Below are 21,157 nucleotides of genomic sequence, written 5' to 3' on the forward strand. Positions count from 1 at the left end.
GTATAACATACAGGGTCCTACTGTAGAGCACAAGGAACTATATTCAATATCCTATGATAAAGCATCATGAAAAAGAATATGAAAAATAATGTGTATATTATGCAAAATTGAATTGCTTTGCTGTATAGCAGAAATGAACAGGAGGGCATTGTAAATTAACTCTACTTCAATAAAATAAATAAATTTAAAAAGAAAGTTAAATCTGATGATGTCATGGTTCTGTCCTGTTGAAAAACCATGTCAGTTTTCAATTTATGTTTGTTGGCTCCATACATAGAAATCTTAATAAACACTCAATAAAGTGAGTTCCATTTCATGACAATGCATACTTAGTATCTCAAACATATGGAATATAGACTGTCTCTGATAAAAAGGGATAGCCAAGGAGAGGTATGGGGGATGGCTCCTGTGAGTGAGTGGGTGCTGAGGAAGGTTTCGGAGAGCACTCATCCCAGATTTCATGTGCATCCCTGAAACCAGAGTGACTCCTGAGCCTTGAACTTGACTTCTAATGAAGTCAGTGAGCTTGGCCTTGTATACATCTGAGCCAGTATAAACCACTGAGCTCTGAGAAAGCCCATAGCAGCACTTTTAGGCCTGGTAAAATCAATAAACTCGGGGACCGTGAGGTTCATGTTTCTGCAGCAACCCCACAGGTCATGTTGTCTGGGAGTTAATGGTCTAAGGAATGAGAATGGGTGTTAAGGGATTAATGTTTGACTCTTCATTAACCCAAGAAAACACAGTGAGCCACATTTGTCTTCCACACAAAATCATACAAAATTCTCTCTTTATTAAATATACATTATTTACAGTGTAAGTCTTTCTTCTGTACAACAGGAACCATAGAAAACAAAGAAATCTAAGGCTAACTTTTTTTTTTTTCCCCCATACAGTGTATTAAGACATGTTACATGGTCTACAAAACTGACTTGGAATGAGGCAACATCACTTGGGATTCTGTTTCAGGAACAAATATGAGAAGGTCAAAAGGAAAAGCTAGATTCCAGAAGATCTACAAAGAGAGGTGACCTGTTTTGTGCTTTTGCCATAATAAGTATCTGATATATATTTTTTTGAAGAAGAGGTTATTTTGTATTTTATTATTTCCTTGTTAAAAATAATTTCCCTGCTCTTTCCCATTCTTCAAGAAGGAGGACCACTTTATGCCAGAGAGAAACTGATTTTCCATCTGAAGTGGACATTGTAATATTGCATAACAAGGATCAGCAAACTATAGCCCATGAACCAAATTTGATATGTTGCCTATTCTTGAAAACAAAGTTTTACTGGAACATAGCCATGACTCTTTGTCCATGTATGGCCCACTTCCTACTACAACAGGAAAGATGAGCAACCACAATGAAGACTGGCTGTCCTATAAAGGCTAAAGTACTGACTATCTGGCCCTATGCAGTAAACGTTTGCTAGTTCCTTACCTAGCATATCCCGGAGACTTATCTGTGGTTCCCCCTCAGCCTGCATTTCCCAGTGACACCTTTGCACCTTCTGTGCCTCCTCCAGTAGATTGAAGGGAGTGATAGCCCAAAGTGGCACAGCATATCAGGAGACCCGTCAACTACCAGATTTAGAAGGAAAGCATTCTTGATGTTGGACCTCACTAAATACAAAGTCCCTCTTGCCATATAAGCACACTGTTGTAAGCAAGGTTTGGTATTTTTGCATTAGTATTTAAGGCAGGGAAAGGTTACACAGGTTGACACTGCCATTCAAAGAGAAGAGATTATAATTCCCATGAAGACTGGGGGATGATGTTGGCTATAATTAGGATATCTGACTAGGCAGAAGCTCATTAATACTATTCCTTAAGTACTATTCCTTAAGTACTTACTGAAAATTCTATCTATGGGGAGGCTTTCCAAAGAGTCTGCAGGGCAATACAACAGTCTGTTTCATCCAGTTTTTGGGTCCCCTGAGGCTACTTCTGGCATTGGAGGCATGGAAGAATATGATGTTGAGGAAAATTAAGACTAGGATTTAATCACTAAAATAATTAGCTTCACCTTTGATTGTGACCTAAGACAGCCCTCTTAATTTGTCCTGCTGTTTTTGCAAAAGTCCCCCTGTATAACTGGGGATGATTGAAGAAAGCAGTGTTCCCAGATAGTGTTGGGTGATAGGTCCCTGAAAGTATTGACTGTCAGGTATGGGGAGTAGCACATCTCATCATCATTCTGGCATGTCCACGCATGGCTGGACCAATAACGGGGAGAGGAAGATCCCTAGGCTGATTTCAGGACCTCAGGGCTTCTACCCATGGAGAATGATGATTCAGGGTAGTGGACCTCATAGTTCCTCTAAGTGTTCAATCTGGGCAGATTAGATCATTATGGTGATAGCTCTAAATCATCCTAGAAAAATCCTAATGAAATACTAATCTAGAAAAAAAAATGTGGTTGATGTACAGGGAAGAGACAAAAATATTGTGCCAAGTTAAGTAAAGAATTCCTCATGCAAACCCCATGATATTGCCTCTTTTCCTAATGGGTAAAGTGAAGATCCAAATGCACTAAAGAGATTCCCAAATTAAGAGCCAGGAAAGTGAGAAGAGCTGCCACCAGTGAGTCTCTCTGGAAGCAGCAAACCTTCTATGGGAAAGTCATCAGTTGTTACCAAGTTTACGCCAACTGCGCTCTCTTTCTCTTCATTCTGTTCCCACCAAGTGTGGTCAAAACACCCAAACCACTTTTGCTTTAATCTTTGCTCATGTCTGTTCTACCACTTTGTAGACTATAAATGTTACAAAAGACAGACAACTCACTTACAAAGTACAGTAGTTCCCTAAAAAAAAAAAAAATGTGCTTTTCTGTTCTCCCTCAGAGTACCTTAGTGCAAAATAAGACAAAAGTTACTCAAAAGCAGAAAAAAAGAGTTAAATATGCAAACCTCCTCTGAAAGTTTCAAATAACTGTCGACTCAAAAGAAAATGTGTTTCTTCTTATCAAACAGAGATATATGGAGGATGTCATAGAGGAAGCCTGTATAACAGCCCTATTTTGACAAAGAGATTATGTAGGTCTGTGTTTGTGATTTCTTTTTTCCCTTTAAGAGGTTCAAATATTTGGAATTTGTGAAGCAGAGATAAAAATGAAAGACAAGCAAAATCTGCAAACTAGATGACTTAACAAGTAAGAGTGTTGATGAGGAAATGGAGGTAGGGTAAGAAAGACTCAAGAACAGAGTAGAAATAATTCAATCACACTTTGTGTGTGTGTGTGTGTGTGTGTGTGTGTGTGTGTTTAAGAAAACACTTTCAAACTGCATGAGAGACATGAAATAGCACTCAGTTGTCTTCCAAGTATTCTGAAAATTTTGAGTTGGATGACACCTTCTTCCTTTAACCATCTCTGCCTTGTCAGGAACAAGGAAGCCTCTTTATTGATTGGTCTACTCTAGATTTCTAGGACAAAGGAGGATTAAGTATGCCTCAGCTTTCAGGTTAAGGAAGAGTATCAGAGCTATACACTGTGTCTCAGATTGCCTTTGGCAAGCTCAGGCTACAATATGGTTTTGATGGATTGTAGCCATGTAGAAATTCAAAAGATGCGAGTTATTGGTGGACAAGCTGTCAAGAATTTTTATAAGAAAGAACTCAAGGGCCTGATTCCTATCTCTGTAAGGATCTTGGAGTCTCCCAGGGTAGCTCTTGTAACTGAATGAGCTTCTTGCAGAGATGACAAATGTGTGATTTTTTTTCAGAATTGGAAAAATCCCCCCAGAGCACAGATATGAGACTTCATTTAGATGGAAGATACCTTTGAGTCAATGAGTTACTCAAAGCAGTACTTCATCCAGTTCTCCGAGATCTTCCTAAATTGAGTCAATATGGTTCATCAGGATGAAATAGGGTTTTAGGAGAAGCTAGAGTATGACAAAAATGCCTTAAGGTAAGTCTGGAAGAACAAGGGCATGCAATAGGTCATGAATAAATTTCATAAAAGAACTGGAAAATGAAAAGGGGAAAAAATGGAGATTGTTGGGTCTGACCCTTAGAAGGAGGGCTTTCAGAATTCCCTACCCAGAGTTAAAACAAGAATGGAGAGAATACAGCTTCCCCAGAAGTACTTTAGAGATGGAGATCATTTATTCTTGTCTCTACAGTCAATCCATCTCCCTCCAGAGAAATATACCCACAGAGATTGATACTTGCTTTAAGAAAGGAACACAAAGCAGCTTACTGAAGGCAGAAGTAATAAACAAGAAGAAATTATATAGAAATATTTTCCAGAAACTATCTGTTTCTTTCAGTCTCCAGTAAGTCTATGACAACAATATATGCCTCCCCTGCCAGACTTTTGGCTTTCCAAGGTCAAGAACAAGGTGCAGTATATGTTAATATACTCAGTATCTAACACAGCCCTTAGAATATTGGGTAATAATTACTCCAGGAATGAAGTATAGACCAGTTTTCTTCTTTTGTTCTGATCCTGCTCCTGCGACCCTGTGGTGGGCAATAGTCTAACAAAAGATGGAAGTCAGGTTAGTACCATCTCTGTTATTACTCAAGGGTATAAAAACTGTTTGAATAAAACAGCCCTAGGATCCTTAAAATAAATATTACCCTTGCAGTTCAGAGTAGAGAATAAGTGAAGCTTTTCTTAAAAATATATCTAGAGAAGTGACAAATGTCTAACTTTCTAGGCAAATTCTCCTATAAACCATAGCATTCAAACCTATACACATAAGGAATGATGTAGCATTAAATACATGTTTACGGTAAGTAAACACACTGCTGCTTACATAAATAGATTTGTTTGGTGGGAATGATATCATTGAAATGGCCCCCTTTAAATGTGAAATTTCACAGGTGTTTTTGGTTTTCCTATAAAGCACATTCTATAAAATACTTTGGTAAACAGCAATTACCAAAGAGAGTTACAAAGTGTAGGATTATGGTGATCCAACTGGCCAACATGTGCAGTCAGGAAACTCAAAGCAGAAAACTGTGGTTAAGGAGGCATCAGAATGCTTTCAAACACTTTTGCTTTAGACTATAATTGTTCAAGGATTGAAACACACAAATAGCAGTTGCACAAAACTCCATGGATTTTGGTACCAATGAGGAAAGATAGGCAGAGTTCACACTTCTTTGTCACTGAAAAGTGTGTTTTCCTTTGGAAGGAGCAGCATGCTTGCTTTCCATATACATCTAGTGAAAGTTAGTGTTCTCTGGGGTTATGAAATATTCCAACCCTGTAAAAATAAGTTTTATTTAGCCCTGAGACTCTGCTTATAAGAGTGACGTGCTGATTGCACTGTCTTGGCATTCGTCATTAAGTCTGTGTTACGTAGTATATGGACAGATAAGTCTACAGATATGGGGAGGTTTGCTGGTAGATTCTGTAGTGGAGATGTGGCAAGGATGGAGTTTCCCAAAGTTTTCACCCTACAGAACTACCCACAAGCATAAGTAGATGAGAAAAACGAATACTCCAAGTTGGCCTCTGTTAGTCCTCCATTTCTTATATCTGTACTATGTCAGCAAAATATAGTCCCTACTTCTCAGAGACTTGAATAATGAGCAGTTCCAGTTTTATTACTCAACCTTCTTTTTCCTTCCATTTCATTATTGGAGATGCTTCAGGCTAAACCCACTGCACTACATGGTGACTTTTATTTCAGGTGACAGAGGACGATATCGCCAAGCAAAAGGCTGATTTATAAAGTCTTTTTATAGAAATAGAAAATCCAAAAGTGAACATTGGAAGTAGGAGAGAACAGGGCAGGAGGAAACAATATTTTAAGATCTTTCCTCTTATGAATGGATCGTTCATCTTATTAAAGTTAGAAGGAAAAAAAAAAAAAAAAACCTTGTTAGAATTACTTTAAAATAAATTTGCTAGCAAAAGGATATAATGGAAATGATTAAGTAAGAATCCACATAAAATTTTCAAAAGAGAGTGTGTCTTTAGAACACCTTCTATTTAAGAAATATCATTGCAAACAAAATCCTGTCCCCATGTTCTCTGACATTGAAAACCTGAAATAGACCTGAAATGCGGTGAAGCTGAGAAGCCCCTCATTGTGAGCCTCATCATGCAGGAAAGTGTTGGAAAAGTCAGAGGTGACAGACACAAAAAGGAAAAGATGGGATTCAAATTGAGTCTGTCTTGTAAAGAGAATCAGCAAATACTTTCCACATCTCTGGCTCATTCTGTTTGCATTCCCAGCATACTAGAACATTTATATAGTTTTCCCCTTATCTTTTTCCTGAAGATGGCCCAGAGGCAAAGAGTGAGGAATATTCCTATAGCAAAACCACCAGGATTCTTACCACCACCTCGAGGATGAGCCCAAGATAGCTTCTTGAAAGAATGAGGATGTTCCTCGGCTGTTTTGGTATCAAAATGATGCATAGTCTGAAACAAGTCACTGCCTCACCTGGGAGTTTAAGCCTATAGAAAGAAGCATGTGGGGACCTTTACACACATAGGATGCAGCAGACTTGAAAATATGATGCACTGTAGAGCCCAAGGGCTCCTCTAAAATTATGAAAAGTAGTGGTAGCTTCCTGGAACTAGTCAGAATGTCTCATATGTCAGTTCATCCTAAACCTCCTAGAAAAAAGTGGCTCAGTGGCAGATGTGGGTTATTATCTCTATTCTAAAATGTGAAACTTGTGTTTACGCTTTTCACCAGATCTTTAGTGAGGGGATGGAAGGAAAAAAATTCTGTTTGGCATTTCTTTGCTTTCATGCAGTTTTTGTTTGTTGTTTGTTTGCTTTGCTTTTTGTTTTTGTCTTGTTTTTATTTTTCTTTAAAGCTGAGTTGAGATGGTTTAACTCTTTCATGGAACCAAATACTATTTTAGACTTTGAGTTGCTTTTTGATGCAACTGATATACATATATCAGTATAATAATCTCAGGAATAACCTAGCTAATATTTCTTACAAAATTAGAAGAGGCATTTTCGAAGTTATAGAACATCTACTTCCTAGCAGCTGTCTTTTTACCTCCTAGTTTCAAGCGACTATTTTCCATGCTTCCCCTAGGTTTATGCTATTGTGTGCTGTTCTAAAGTGTCAGCCCCAGGAGAGAGTGGTAAGAAAGGAACACAGTAATAGCTTATGACTACCAGGAGTCCTATTTTTGAAAATACTCAGGGGATAAGAGAGTGAACAATGATGATGAGTTAGGGCAATGGGCTTCCTATAGTAAGGAAAATAAATACACAACAAACCTCTCTTTTTCCTTTTAAAGTGCCACTGACACAAACCAGGCCCTGGCATCTTCCTTTTTGGTACCCTGAGTTCTCTGGTCAGAGTGGACTTGAAATGGGGGAGAGTGTCTAGGATGATGGTTACATGCTGAAGTCACAGAGCTCAGGTTCAAGGTAAGCCTGCAAGACTGAATAGTTGCAGAACTGAAGGCTGCATCTTAGAAATCAGAAATACAGAACAGAATATGGACATGTGCACACCCATGTGTCTCTTCCTTGTCTAAAGTAGTCAAATCAATCTCTTGAGTGATCATTTTCACCATGATAAGTTTGTTAAAGAGGAAGGCAGTGGCCATAGCTGCCTAGTGTTCTGGACTAGTTTGAGGGGATAGAATGCAGGTATGTCCCCAAAATAAAAGGGAAACAGAGAAAAAGAATGACCAAAATTAAAGTATAGGAGTAACTGGATAAAGAGAAACAAAAAATGAACAAAGAAAGAATATGAGATGACCCTGCAGTTTTTCAGATGAAATATTCCCGCTTACACTCGCTCACTGTGTTTTGCAAATCAATGTCATTTCTAAAGGAACTGTCCAAATTTTCTGGATATTCCTTCTCCTTCATTTGGTTGGTGCGATGTGACTGCTTATGCTGGTAAAGGAAGCGGCTCATGATGCCGATGATCGAGAAGATGATGAATATCACCACTGCTATTACTCCTGTTGAGAAAGAGGGACAAAAGAGGAGGCAATTACCACAGATCATCTGATCAGGAGAAAGAATTTAAAGAAGACAACAAGGTCACTTAGGACAAAGAACCAAACAAAAACAAACAAACAAGCAACAAACTCTGCCACATGTCCAGAAATAAACACAGGCTAAAATGTTTCCAGGCTTCAATTACCAAAAAAAACCCCTCTTTCAGACTAGTGATGGAGAAAGCCAATTTATATCAGAGAAGGTTATATTTAACAGACTAAGAATGTCATCAAATAAACAGGGAATCAGACTAGCAAATGATCTCTTAATAAATTCCTTCAAGACTTGCTTTCAAGAATATGCCTGAATCACTTTTAATTAGCACACTTCTTTGTCACCTTGCAAATAAGTAAGTATCTCTGAACTATTTCAGCATCCTAGAAAAGAATACTTAAGTATCTCACTTCCCAGTACATACACTATGGATGTAAATTTGTTTACAATATATGTTTGCTTTACTAAAAATGAGTAGTCATAATTAATAATGCAATGCTTACTAAACATTCAGGGCATTTTACCCTGCTGCACACTCTGTAAGATGCAGGGTAGTCTGAAGATGGTACCCTTCTGTCCTCCAGAGTCAACTACAATAGCAAATGTCTGCCCTATTGTGTCAGATTCTCCCCTACTTTGGATTGATTCTGATTTTACTGGACCTACTTGGCAAGTCATCCTCACTGATCCTAAGGTCTTGTCCCTACCTTTGCCAGGAGTTCCCTTGAGAAGTGAATAGCAAAGTCAGCAAAGGATGGTAAAAATGTGGATACTGTCAAATTTCTAAAGAGAGAAACAATCTATAGGAGAAAGAATGTTTCTAAACATTATTCAAAGACAAACTCATTCCTAATAAAGTATATTTTCTGTTGTTTTCTTTTCTAAGTAGAATGACTCTTGAGACAAAATGTTTGTTTTACAAATAAGATGGTATACTTTTTAAAATATTACTAAACCATGATATAATATTTTCCCCCAACTATTTTAAAACAAGGCAAAGTAAAATCAGGTAAGTTAACAAACTTAGAAATAAACTGGGTATAGTGAGTGATACCCAGGAATGGGCTGCAGCTTTAAGAGATGAAATACAGAACTGGTTTCTACTCCTTCAGGACATGGAATATGTAGGGTGGGAGGCTATGAACCCCCCAGGAATTTTCTTCAGGGATTGGGATGAATATCCTGTTCTTAGACTCAAGGAAGCCTGTACACTAGTGGGAAAAAGTCAGCGGTCATTAAAGTCTTTTACTACTTGTCAAATGAAAAATTACATGAAGAGAAACAGGCATCAAATCGTTTCCTATATTTCTTGTCACAAAACAAAAATCAACTTGGAAGCAGAAATTCAGGCCAGACATTTGAAGAACTTTGTTAAGGAAACGTGTGTATGTGTATGTGTGTGTTTTCCTCACAATCTTATTGTAATTATGCACCTCTGTGTTCCCCTTACCAGTTGTGCTGCCTTCCTTAAAACACCACTCACTGGTTCTGTTGTTACCTGTTTACCCATCCCAACCAACCCCAGCCAACCTGTGAGTTCTTAACAGGGCAGCATCCATGTTTTTCCTCATCCTACTTTTATACTTAGTGCTGGTCCTGACCTGTAATGGGGCTCATTCCATAGATGTTAAATAAATGGTTACTGTTGATTTTTAAGAGCAAACTCCATCTGGTATAGAACAGCTCATCTAGCCTGCCAGAAGGCAGAGATAGGGGTGCTGTGAGGACGCTGGTTCTTAGATGGAAATGAATTCAGTCAGTCTCTCACAGGCATCTTCCATTAAACAAGGTTTGGGAGTCATTCTGTGTTGCAAGGCCCAGATGGACAAATCAAGCACCTGGAGGTAGCAGCCAAGCTGAGGAATAATACAAAGTGGAGAGACGAAGAGGCAGGGAGAAAATGGAGAAATAAGGGAGGAGAAGGGAAGGCGGGGTTCACAGCAGAGCAGACAAGATCTGCCTCTGTAACCATATGTGCTGCTGGATTGGAAACTACAGTCTTGTGAGCTTCACCCTGCTCATTTGATCCACTCAGTGGAGAAAACCCGACAGGATGATGGCTTTGCCCATCTGTTTGTGCCAACATAGCTTCTTTCCATATGTAGTTTTATTGGTTTGCTTTGTTTGTGCTTTAGGAAAAATGACAATTGGATGAGATCAATAGGATGCATGCTGCCTGTCTCGAAGTAAATTATCCAGCTGTTGACTCTGTGCTCAGGGGCCTGGTGGTTGAGGGGAAAGAAGACTCCGTGGAGCTGCTGGTACCTGGCCTGGGGGGAGGGTGTCTTTGATCATCAAAGCATTATGTCTACTCATGAAAAGGCTCACATTCTTGCAGATCATGCAGGGCTCTGGGTGCTGGATGGCTACAATTGAGGAAGAATTCAGATAATTCCTCCAAACCACAGAATCACTTATGTCTGTTCTGCTTTCAGCCACAAAGCATGGTTTACCTCCAATGACGGCCGAGTCACTGCGTACTGCATTGGTGAGTGGTTCCCGCTCATCTGTCTTCCCAAAAAGATCTGAAAAGAGTAAAAGACACTGATCCTAGCAGGAGCTCTATAATATGCAGTTGAGATGACACACCTGTGAGTTAGACTAGATGATCTCAGAGAGTTAAGAGTTGGCATTTTGGAAGGAACCCAAACAAGCATATACAGAAATAAAAAAAAAAAAAAGAGAGAGAGAGAGAGAATTTGAAGTACTCTGCTTATACCCCATACTTGCATGATTCTGTTAGAATCTATATAAGCTGTAATATAAGGGGTTAAACAAAATGATGGTGGTTATTATGTCTGCTTTAGTCTACTGCTTACCTCTGAGCCTACTTTTGATTACCTTTTCTGCTTTGCTGGACAGTTTCTGTACATGACAACACCTTCTTCCCTCAATCACACTTTAATTACAAGAGATTACTGAGTTCATTGGCAGGAAAGAACAAAAGTGTTGGTGCATTAACACACCCAGGAAACTCTCACTAGAGTGTTTTACTAGATGTACATTAATATATATATATATATATATATATATATATAAGAGCATCAAGTTTGAAGGCACTTAGACCCAGGTTCTAATCTTTGCTCTGACACTTATCAGTCTGGTGACACTGAACTATGTACATTTTAAAACAACAACCTGCAAAGGTATTAAAAGGGGTTAATGATCCTAGAGATATCCATAGAGTGCACATAAAATTTTCAGGACTTACAGTACCTATCATTAGTACTGCTGTATCATTTAATTCTCTGGAAATGACTCCAACATGATTATTGTTTTTCCCATTTTCACAGATACCAAAGCCATTAAGTAACCTGCCCAAAGTTCCATATTCTAGCATTGGAAGATTCAGAACACAAATCAAGTCTAGCCAAGTGTCACATTCATGTACTTTTCTAGGATACATACCTGACTGCTGCCAAGAAAACACCAAGATCAGTGATAAGCAGGCAGCAGAAAAACTCTATGCCCTTTCTTTGCTCATAATTCATAACTTATTTGGCAACTGATGAACATACCTGACTAAATTAAATCCTAAGAATACTCCTAGACACCTAGGATGATGGTGACTAAGAAAGCTAAAAAAGGTATTTCAAGGAGTGGTAAAATAAGAGAAGATGTGTGGATGTTAGTACCATGGGGCTTTCCTATTATTAAGGAAGGTTGGTTTTAATCACATGAATTTTATTAGTTCAAAGCCCAGCTTACCTTCCTGTCCTCAAAACTCTTCAATTCTCAGAGCAATAACCACTTTAAATAGTAGTGGAAAAAATAAATGTACCTACATACATATATGGGCTTTCCTGATAGCTCAGTTGGTAAATAATTCACCTGCAATGAAGGAGACTCTGGTTCAGTTCCTGGGTTGGGAAGATCTTCTGGAGAAGGGAAAGGTTACCCACTCCAGTATTCTTGGGCTTCCTTTATGGCTCAACTGGTAAAGAATTTGCCTGCAATGTGGGATACCTGGGTTCAATTCCTGGGTTGGGAAGATGCCCTGGAGAAAGGAAAGGCTATCCTGTCCAGTATTCTGGCCTGGAGAATTCCATGGACTTTGTAGTCCATGGGGTCACAAAGAGTCAGACACGACTACGTGACTTTCACTCACTCACTCACATACATATATGTATCCATTTCTAACTACTCATTATATTAGAAGTTGTTGTTTAGTAGCTAAATCCTGTCCAACTCTATTTGTGACCCTGTGTACTGTACCCTGCCAGGATCCTCTGTCCACAGGATTTCCCAGGCAAGAATACTGGAGTGGGTAGCCATTTCCTTCTCCATGGGATCTTCCTGACCCAGGGATAGAACCTGGGTCTTCTGCTTGGCAGGCAAATTATTTGCCACTGAGCCACCTGGGAAGATCTATATTAGAAATGGGATTATTTAAATATATTAAATGTCAATCTAAGAAACCAGTCCTAATTCTTAACTGCCTGTAATCATACAAGATAAGGAATTGATTCACTTTAGCCTTTAGCCTGAAAGCTTCTTGAAGACATCAAAGTAGTACTGGTGAGATAATTTTCATGGAGTATTTTCTTGCACACCTGATGAGGAATGAACCGTTGTCACCGCATTCACATCTGAATCCATCAGAGAGGCACAGCTGGATTCTGTCAAGGCCCCTTGGATGGTTATAGGTGCAGTGGTAGAATGGCGCAGGGCTGCCTTCAGTGGTGCAAAATGGTTGTATTGGACTGAGGCCAGACACCCAACAAAACCTAGGGCATTGGCTTTGGCAACTTCAGCATCCAATCCAAGATTCTCTGCAATGTGAAAAACAATTAGTTAAAAACAAACAAACAAACAAACAAATAAAAACAAAAAACTGCTCCATATCCATGTTAAGTAATGTTTGAAATTACAGAAAGTGCCTTTTTATTCTTTGAATAAAGGAAATTGTCCTTTCTCTCTCTTCATCTACTTTCTCGAAAGTCTACCCTAAATATAAGTGTCAATACATCAACCACATATCACAGAAAATTGCTTGGGCTATTTTGCACTGAGATAATGTTTCAAACTTCTAAATTTTCATTCATGTATTTTATGAACTGTAACGAATACTTAATAAATCTCCTCTACACTCTAGATGTTCTATATTACAGAATTTAGATCATTATCTCCATCACAGTTTATTTATAGATACTGGTGATTAATTCAAGCATACTACAATGTTCATTACAATACTTCACTCAAAATGATAGTAAGAAAAAAAGTGAAATGAGGCAGAGAGATAGGAAGTTCAAAGTGATCCTCTCAGAAGTTTATCATGTTTGGTGTTTTCAGCACCTTGTATACACTATATACTAATACATTTTCATAAACTAATAGCTTGACCATATATTCAAGATGTTCACATGCTTAGTTCTGTCCATATTACAGACTGATGAGCATGGATTTTCTATGACAGCACTCAATCTCCCAAAGTGTCTTTGAGTTTTTATAAAAGATAATGAGGCAATCATTTATGAATCATGGCAAGATCAAATGTCTCATTTGCTTCAAGATTTGTGATGATATTACTTAGTATGCCATTTCTTTATTTTAACAAGGATCATTTGAACAAATTTCTGTGATGCAATTACATAAGATGACAATGCAGGATGGACTTATTCCCCTCTTTTAAAGCATAACAGCTTCAATAGACCTAGATGGTTCAAATAGTTATTTTATTATGATGAAATGCATATTTTCTGGAAGAAGACAAGGACTTTCCTCTCAATCAGATTAATTATAATTTACTTCCATTCATAAATTATCAAAGAGTGCCTCCAGGGATCACCAAGCAAGCATTTTTTTGGCCACATTTAGGGAAGTTATATAGTGGACATATAGAGGAAAATGAGAAACTAATATCCCTCAACAATGCTATGTCTACTTTTGACCTTATTATTCCTTCCTGAGCAATGCCCCATGTTCAGTTCAGTTCAGTGGCTCAGTCATGTCCGACTCTTTGCAACCCCATGAACTGCAGCATGACAGGCCTCTCTGTCCATCACTGTCTCCTGGAGTTCACTCAAACTCACGTCCATTGAGTCATTGATACCATCCAGCCATCTCATCCTCTGTCGTCCCCTTTTCCTCCTGCCCCCAATCTCTTCCAGCATCAAAGTATTTTCCAATGAGTCAACTCTTCGCATAAGTTGGCCAAAGTACTGGAGTTTCAGCTTCAGCATCATTCCTTCCAAAGAACATCCAGGGCTGATCTCCTTTAAAATGGACTGGTTGGATCCCCTTGCAGTCCAAGGGACTCTCAAGAGTCTTCTCCAACACCACAGTTCAAAAGCATCAATTCTTCAGCCATGTAAACCTCACTAATTTATCATCCCTCTTATCTTACAGGAAAATAAAAGAAATTATGTGTATTAATCTAATGTGGCTGTTGTAACAAATTGTTGTTGATGTTGCTCAGTCACTCAGTCATGTCCAACTCTTTGCTACCCCATGGGTTGCACCACTAGGCTTCCCTGTCCTTCACCATTTCCCAGAGCTTTCTCAAACTTGTGTTCAATGAGTCAGTGATGCTATCCACCATCTCATCCTCTGTCGTCCCCTTCTCCTACTTCCTTCAGTCTTTCCCAACATCAGGGTCTTCTCTAATGAGTTGGCTCTTTGCATCAAGTGGTCAAAGTACTAGGAGCTTCAGCTTCAGCATCAGTCCTTCCAATAAACATTCAGGACTTATTTCCTCTAGGATGGACTGGTTGGATCTCCTTGTAGTCCAAGGGACTCTCAAGAGTCTTCTCCAATACCACACTTCAAAAGCAGCAATTCTTCAGCAATCAGCCTTCTTTATGGTCCAATTTTCACATCAATACATGACTACTGGAAAAACCATAGTTTTGACTAGACAGACCTTTGCCGGCAAAATAATGTCTCTGCTTTTTAGTATGCTGTCTAGAATGGTCATAGATTTTCTTCCAAGGAGATGCATCTTTTAATTTCATGGCTGCAGTCATCATCTGCAGTGATTTTGGAGCCTAAGAAAATAAAGTCTGTCACTGTTTCCATGGTTTCCCTATCTATTTGCCATGAGGTGATGGGACTAGATGCCATGATCTTTGTTTTTTGAATGCTGAGCTTTAAGCCAGGTTTTTCACTCTCCCCTTTCACCTTCATCAAAAGGCTCTTTAGTTCCTCTTCACTTTCTGCTATAAAGATGGTGTCATCTGCGTATCTGAGTTTACAGATATTTCTCCCCACAATCTTGATTCCAGCTTGTACTTTATCCAGCCTGATATTTCTCATAATGTACTCTGCACAGAAGGTAAATGAACAGGGTGACAATAAACAGCCTTGATGTACTCCTTTCCCAATATGGAACCAGTCTGTTGCTGCTGGAGACTCCATGGCACTCACCGGAGAAGATGATTGCATGTCCTTCTACTCCACCATCTTGAAGCATTTGATCACATGGATCACAAGCCATGTCTGACTCAGTGAAACCATGATCCATATTCTATAGGGCCACCCAAGATGGGTGGGTCATGGTGGAGAGTTCTGTAAATGTGGCCCACTGGAGAAGCGAACAGCAAACCACTTCAACATTCTTGCCTTGAGAATCCCATGAACAGTATGACAATGCATAAAGATATGACACTGAAAGACAAACTCCCTAGGTCGGTAGGTGCCCAATATGCTACTGGAGAAGAGTAGAGAAATTATAACAAATGAGCATAAACTTAAACAACTTAGCATAAAACAACACATGCTTTGTCTTACAGGTCTGCAGAAGTCTGATACAGGTTCCCATTGAGCTAAAATCAAGATGCTGTCAATTTGCATTTTTTGCTAGAGGCTCCAGGGGATAACCCATCTCTTTGTCTTTTCTTTTGTTTTCTTTCTTTAAATTTATTTATTTATTTTAATTGGAGGCCAAACTTGACAATTTTGCAGTGGTCTTTGCCACACAGTGACATGAATTAGCCACAGGTGTTCATGTGTCCGCTATCCTGAACCACCCTCCCACCTCCCTCCCCATCCCATCCCTCAGGGTTGTCCCAGTGCACCAGCCCTGAGCACCCTGTCTCATGCATCGAAACTAGACTAACGATCTATTTCACATATGGTAATATACATGTTTCAACGCTAATCTCTCAAATCATCCCACACTTGCCTTCTTTCACAGAGTCCAAAATTCCGTTCTTTACATCTGTGTGTCTTTTGCTATCTCTCATATAGGGTCATCATTACCATATTTCTAAATTCCACATATATTCATGAATATACTATATTGGTGGTCTGGTATTCCCATCTCTTTCAGAATTTTCCACAGTTTATTGTGGCCCACACAGTCAAAGGCTTTGCCATAGTCAATAAAGCAGAAATACATGTCTTTCTGGAACTCTCTTACTTTTTCGATGACCTAACGGATGTTGGCAATTTGATCTCTGGTTCCTCTGCCTTTTCTAAAACCAGCTTGAACATCTGGAAGTTCACGATTCATGTATTGCTGAAGCCTGGCTTGGAGAATTTTGAGCATTACTTTACTAGCATTTGAGATGAGTGCAATTGTGTAGTGGTTTGAGCATTCTTTAGCATTGTCTTTCTTTGGGATTGGAATGAAAACTGACCTTTTCCAGTCCTGTGGCCACTGCTGAGTTTTCCAAATTTGCTGGCATATTGAGTGCAACACTTTCATGGCCTCATCTTTCAGAATTTGGAATAGCTCAACTGGAATTCCATCACCTCCACTAGCTTTGTTCATAGTGATGCTTTCTAAGGCCCACTTGACTTCACATATGCAGGTAAGGAAGCAACAGTTAGAACTGGACATGGAAGAACATACTGGTTCTAAATAGGAAAAGGAGTACGTCAAGGCTGTATATTGTCACCCTGCTTGTTTAACTTATATGCAGAGTACATCATGAGAAACGCTGGACTGGAAGAAACACAAGCTGTAATCAAGATTGCCAGGAGAAATATCAATAACCTCAGATATGCAGATGATACCATCCTTATGGCAGAAAGTGAAGAGGAACTAAAAAGCCTCTTGATGAAAGTGAAAGAGGAGAGTGAAAAAGTTGGCTTAAAGCTCAACATTCAGAAAATGAAGATCATGACATCTGGTCCCATCACTTCATGGGAACTAGATGGGGAAACAGTGGAAACAGTGTCAGACTTTATTTTTTTAGGCTCCAAAATCACTGCAGATGGTGACTGCAGCCATGAAATTAAAAGACGCTTACTCCTTGGAAGAAAAGTTATGACCAACCTAGACAGCATATTCAAAAGCAGAAACATTACTTTGCCAACAAAGGTCCATCTTGTCAAGGCTATGGTTTTTCCTGTGGTCATGTATGGATGTGAGCGTTGGACTGTGAAGAAGGCTGAGCACCGAAGAATTGATGTGTTTGAACCGTGGTGTTGGAGAAGACTCTTGAGAGTCCCTTGGACTGCAAGAAGATCTAACCAGTCCATTCTGAAGGAGATCAACCCTGGGATTTCTTTGGAAGGAATGATGCTGAAGCTGAAACTCCAGTACTTTGGCCACCTTATGCAAAGAGTTGACTCAATGGAAAAGACTCTGATGCTGGGAGGGATTGGGGGCAGGAGGAGAAGGGGACGACCCAGGATGAGATGGCTGGATGGCATCACTGACTCGATGGATGTGTGTTTGCGTGAACTCAGGGAGGTGGTTATGAACAGGGAGGCCTGGCGTGCTGTGATTCATGGAGTTGCAAAGAATCAGACATGACTGAACGACTGAACTGAACTGAACTGAACTGAATTGATACTGTATTGATGTTTTCTTTATGACTTACTTCACTCTGTATAATAGGTTCCAGTTTCATCCACCTCATTAGAATTGATTCAAAAGTTTTCTTTTTTAATGGCTGAGTAATATTCCATTGTGTATATGCACTACAGCTTTTTTATCCATTTGTCTGCTGATGGACTTCTTAGATTGCCTCCATGTCCTAGCTATTGTAAATAGTGCTGTGATGAATACTGGGGTACACATGTCTCTTTTGATTCTGGTTCCCTCAGTGTGTATGCCCAGCAGTGGGATTGCTGCATTGTATAGCAGTTCTATTTCCAGTTTTTTAAGGAATCTCCACACTGTTCTCTATAGTGGCTCTACTAGTTTGCATTCTCACCAACAGTGTAAGAGGGTTCTCTTTTCTCCCAACCCTCTCCAGCATTTATTGGTTGTAGACGTTTTGATAGCAGCCATTCTGACCAGTGTAAGATAGTACCTCATTGTGGTTTTGACTTGCATTTCTCTGATAATGAATGATGTTGAGCATCTTTTCATGTGTTTGTTAGCCATCTGTAAGTCTTTTTTGGAGAAATGTCTGTTTAGTTCTTTGGCCCATTTTTTGATTGGGTTGTTTATTTTTCTGGAATTGAGCTGCATGAGCTACTGTATATTTTTGAGATTAGTTCTTTGTCAGTTGCTTCATTTGCTATTGTTTTCTCCCATTCTGAAAGAAGAGAGTGAAAAAGTTGGCTTAAAGCTCAATATTCAGAAAACTAAGATCATGGCATCCAGTCCCATCACTTCATAGCAAATAGATGGGAAAACAGTGCAAACAGTGGCTGATTTTATTTTTCTGGGCTCCAAAATCATGGCAGATGGTGATTACAGGCATGAAATCAAAAGAAGCTTGCTCCTTGATAGAAAAGTTATGACCAAACTAGACAGTATATTAAAAGGCAGAGACATTATTTGCCAACAAAGGTCCATTTAGTCAAGGCTATGGTTTTTCCAGTGGTCACGTATGGATGTGAGACTTGGACTATGAAGAAAGCTGAGTGCCAAAGAATTGATGCTTTTGAACTGTGATATTAGAGAAGACTCTTGAGAGTCCCTTGGACTGCAAGGAGATCCAACCAGTCCATCCTAAAGGAGATCAGTCCTGGGTCTTCACTGGAGGGACTGATGTTGACGCTGAAACTCCAATACTTTGGCCACCTAATGCAGAGAGCTGACTCATTTGAAAAGACCCTGATGCTGGGAAAGATTGAAGGCAGGAGAAGAAGGGGATGACAGAGGATGAGATGGTTGGATGGCATCACTGACACGATGGACATGGGTTTGGGTGGACTCCAGGACTTGCAAATGGACAGGGAGGCCTTTTGTGCTGCAGTTCATGGGGTCGCAGAGTCGGACATGACTAAGCATCTGAACTGAACTGAACTCTCCCATTCTCAAGGCTGTCTTTTCACCTTGCTTATAGTTTCCTTCGTTGTGTAAAATCTTTTAAGTTTAATTAGGTCCCATTTGTTTATTTTTGCTTTTATTTCCATTACTCAGAGGTGAGTCATGGAGGATCCTGCTATGATTTATGTCAGAGTGTGTTTTGCCTATGTTTTCCTTTAGGAGTTTTATAGTTTCTGGTCTTATATTTAGATCTTTAATTCATTTTGACCTTATTTTTGTGTATGGTGTTAGAAACTGTTCTAGTTTCATTCTTTTACAAGTGGTTGACAAGTTTTTACAGCACCACTTGTTAAAGAGATTGTCTTTTCTCCACTGTATATTCTTGCTTCTTTTGTCAAAGATAAGGTGTCCATAGGTGTGTGAATTTATCTCTGGGCTTTCTATTTTGTTCCATTGATCTATGTTTCTGTTTTTGTGCCAGTACCATACTGTCTTGATGACTGTAGATTTGCATTATAGCCTGAAGTCAGGCAGGTTGATTCCTCCAGTTCCTTTCTTCTTCCTCAAGATTGCTTTGGCTATTTGAGGTTTATTATTTGTGAAATTATTTGTTCTAGTTCTATGAAAAACACGGTTGGTAGCTTGATAGGGGTTGCATTGAATATATAGATTACTTTTGGTAGTGTACTCATTTTCACTATATTGATTCTTCCAATCCATGAACATGGTATATTTCTCCATCTATTTGTGTCATCTTTGATTTTTTTGTCAGTGTTTTATAGTTTTCTATATATTGGTTTTTTGTTTCTTTAGGTAGATTTATTTATTCATTATTTCTTCAGGTAGAATATTTTATTCTTTTCGTTATAATGGTGAATTGAATTGTTTCTTTAATTTTCTTTCTGTTTTCTCATTGTTAGTGTATAGGAATGCAAGGGATTTATGTTTGTTAATTTTATATCTTGCAAATTTACTATATTCATTTATCAGCTCTAGTAATTTTCTGGTGGTTTCTATAGGAATTTGGAGAGGATCATATCGTCTTTATGTAGAGGATCATATCATTTGCAAACAGTGAGAGTTTCACTTCTTTTCCAATCGGGATTCCTTTTATTTCTTTTTCTGCTCTGATTGCTGTGGCTAAAACTTCCAAAACCATGTTGAATATTAGTGGTAAGTATAGGCACCCTTGTCTTGTTCCTGACTGTAGGGGAAATGCTTTCAATTTTTCACCATTGAAGATAATGTTTGCTGTGGGTTTGTCATGTATAGCTTTTATTTTGTTGAGGTATGTTCTTTGTATGCCTTCTTTCTGGAGGGTTTTTATCATAAATGGATGTTGGATTTGTCAAAGGCTTTCTGTGCATCTATTGAGATGATTATATGGTTTTTATCTTTCAATTTGTTAATGTGGTGTATCACATCAATTGATTTGTGAATACTGAGGAATTCTTGCATCCCTTGGATAAAGCCCACTTGGTCATGATGTGTGACCCTTTTAATATGTTGTTGGATTCTGTTTGCTAGAATTTTGTTAAGGATTTTTACATCAATGTTCATCAGTGATATTGGCCTGTAGTTTTCTTTTTCTGTGGCACGTTTGTCTGGTTTTGGTGTTAGGATGATGATGGCCTCATAGAGTGAGTTTAACAGTTTACCTTCCTCTGTAATTTTCTGGAAGAGTTTGAGTAGGATAGGTGTTAGCTGTTCTCTAAATTTTTGGTAGAATTCAGCTGTGAAGCCATCTGGTCCTAGGCTTTTGTTTGTTGGAAAAATTTTTATTACAGTTTCAATTTCTGTAGTTGTGATGGGTCTGTTAAGATTTTCTGTTTCTTCCTGATTTAGTTTTGGAAGGTTATAGTTTTCTAAGAATTTGTCCATTTCTTCCAAGTTGTCCATTTTATTGGCATATAGTTGCTGATAGTAGTCTCTTATGATCCTTTGTATTTCTGTGTTGTCTGTTGTGATTTCTCCATTTTCATTTCTAATTTTGTTGATTTGATTCTTCTCCCTTTTTTCCCTGAGGAGTCTGGCTAATGATTTGTCTATTTTATTTATCTTCTCAAAGAACCAGCTTTTAATTTTGTTGATTTTTGCTAGTCTCCTTTGT

The 21,157-nt window shown here is 38.8% G+C and overlaps 1 protein-coding gene across 6 annotated transcripts in view; it reads right to left on the reverse strand.

The window, feature by feature from the left end:
* Positions 1-776: 776 nt before the first annotated feature.
* The window catches only part of CNTNAP5 (contactin associated protein family member 5), a 1,071,087-nt gene continuing 1,050,706 nt past the window's right edge, over positions 777-21,157 (reverse strand). For all 6 annotated transcript variants that reach the window (XM_040228920.1, XM_040228919.1, XM_040228922.1 and 3 more), the window contains 3 exons: positions 12,488-12,706; positions 10,388-10,459; positions 777-7,900 (listed from right to left, as the gene is read on the reverse strand). In XM_040228920.1, the coding sequence (XP_040084854.1) occupies positions 7,704-7,900; positions 10,388-10,459; positions 12,488-12,706 (488 nt within the window). In that variant the 3' untranslated portion in view covers positions 777-7,703. The remainder of the gene's footprint in view (positions 7,901-10,387; positions 10,460-12,487; positions 12,707-21,157) is intronic.

Source organism: Oryx dammah, unplaced genomic scaffold (assembly GCF_014754425.2).
Source record: "Oryx dammah isolate SB20612 unplaced genomic scaffold, SCBI_Odam_1.1 HiC_scaffold_27, whole genome shotgun sequence".
Classification (NCBI taxonomy): Eukaryota; Metazoa; Chordata; class Mammalia; order Artiodactyla; family Bovidae; genus Oryx; species Oryx dammah.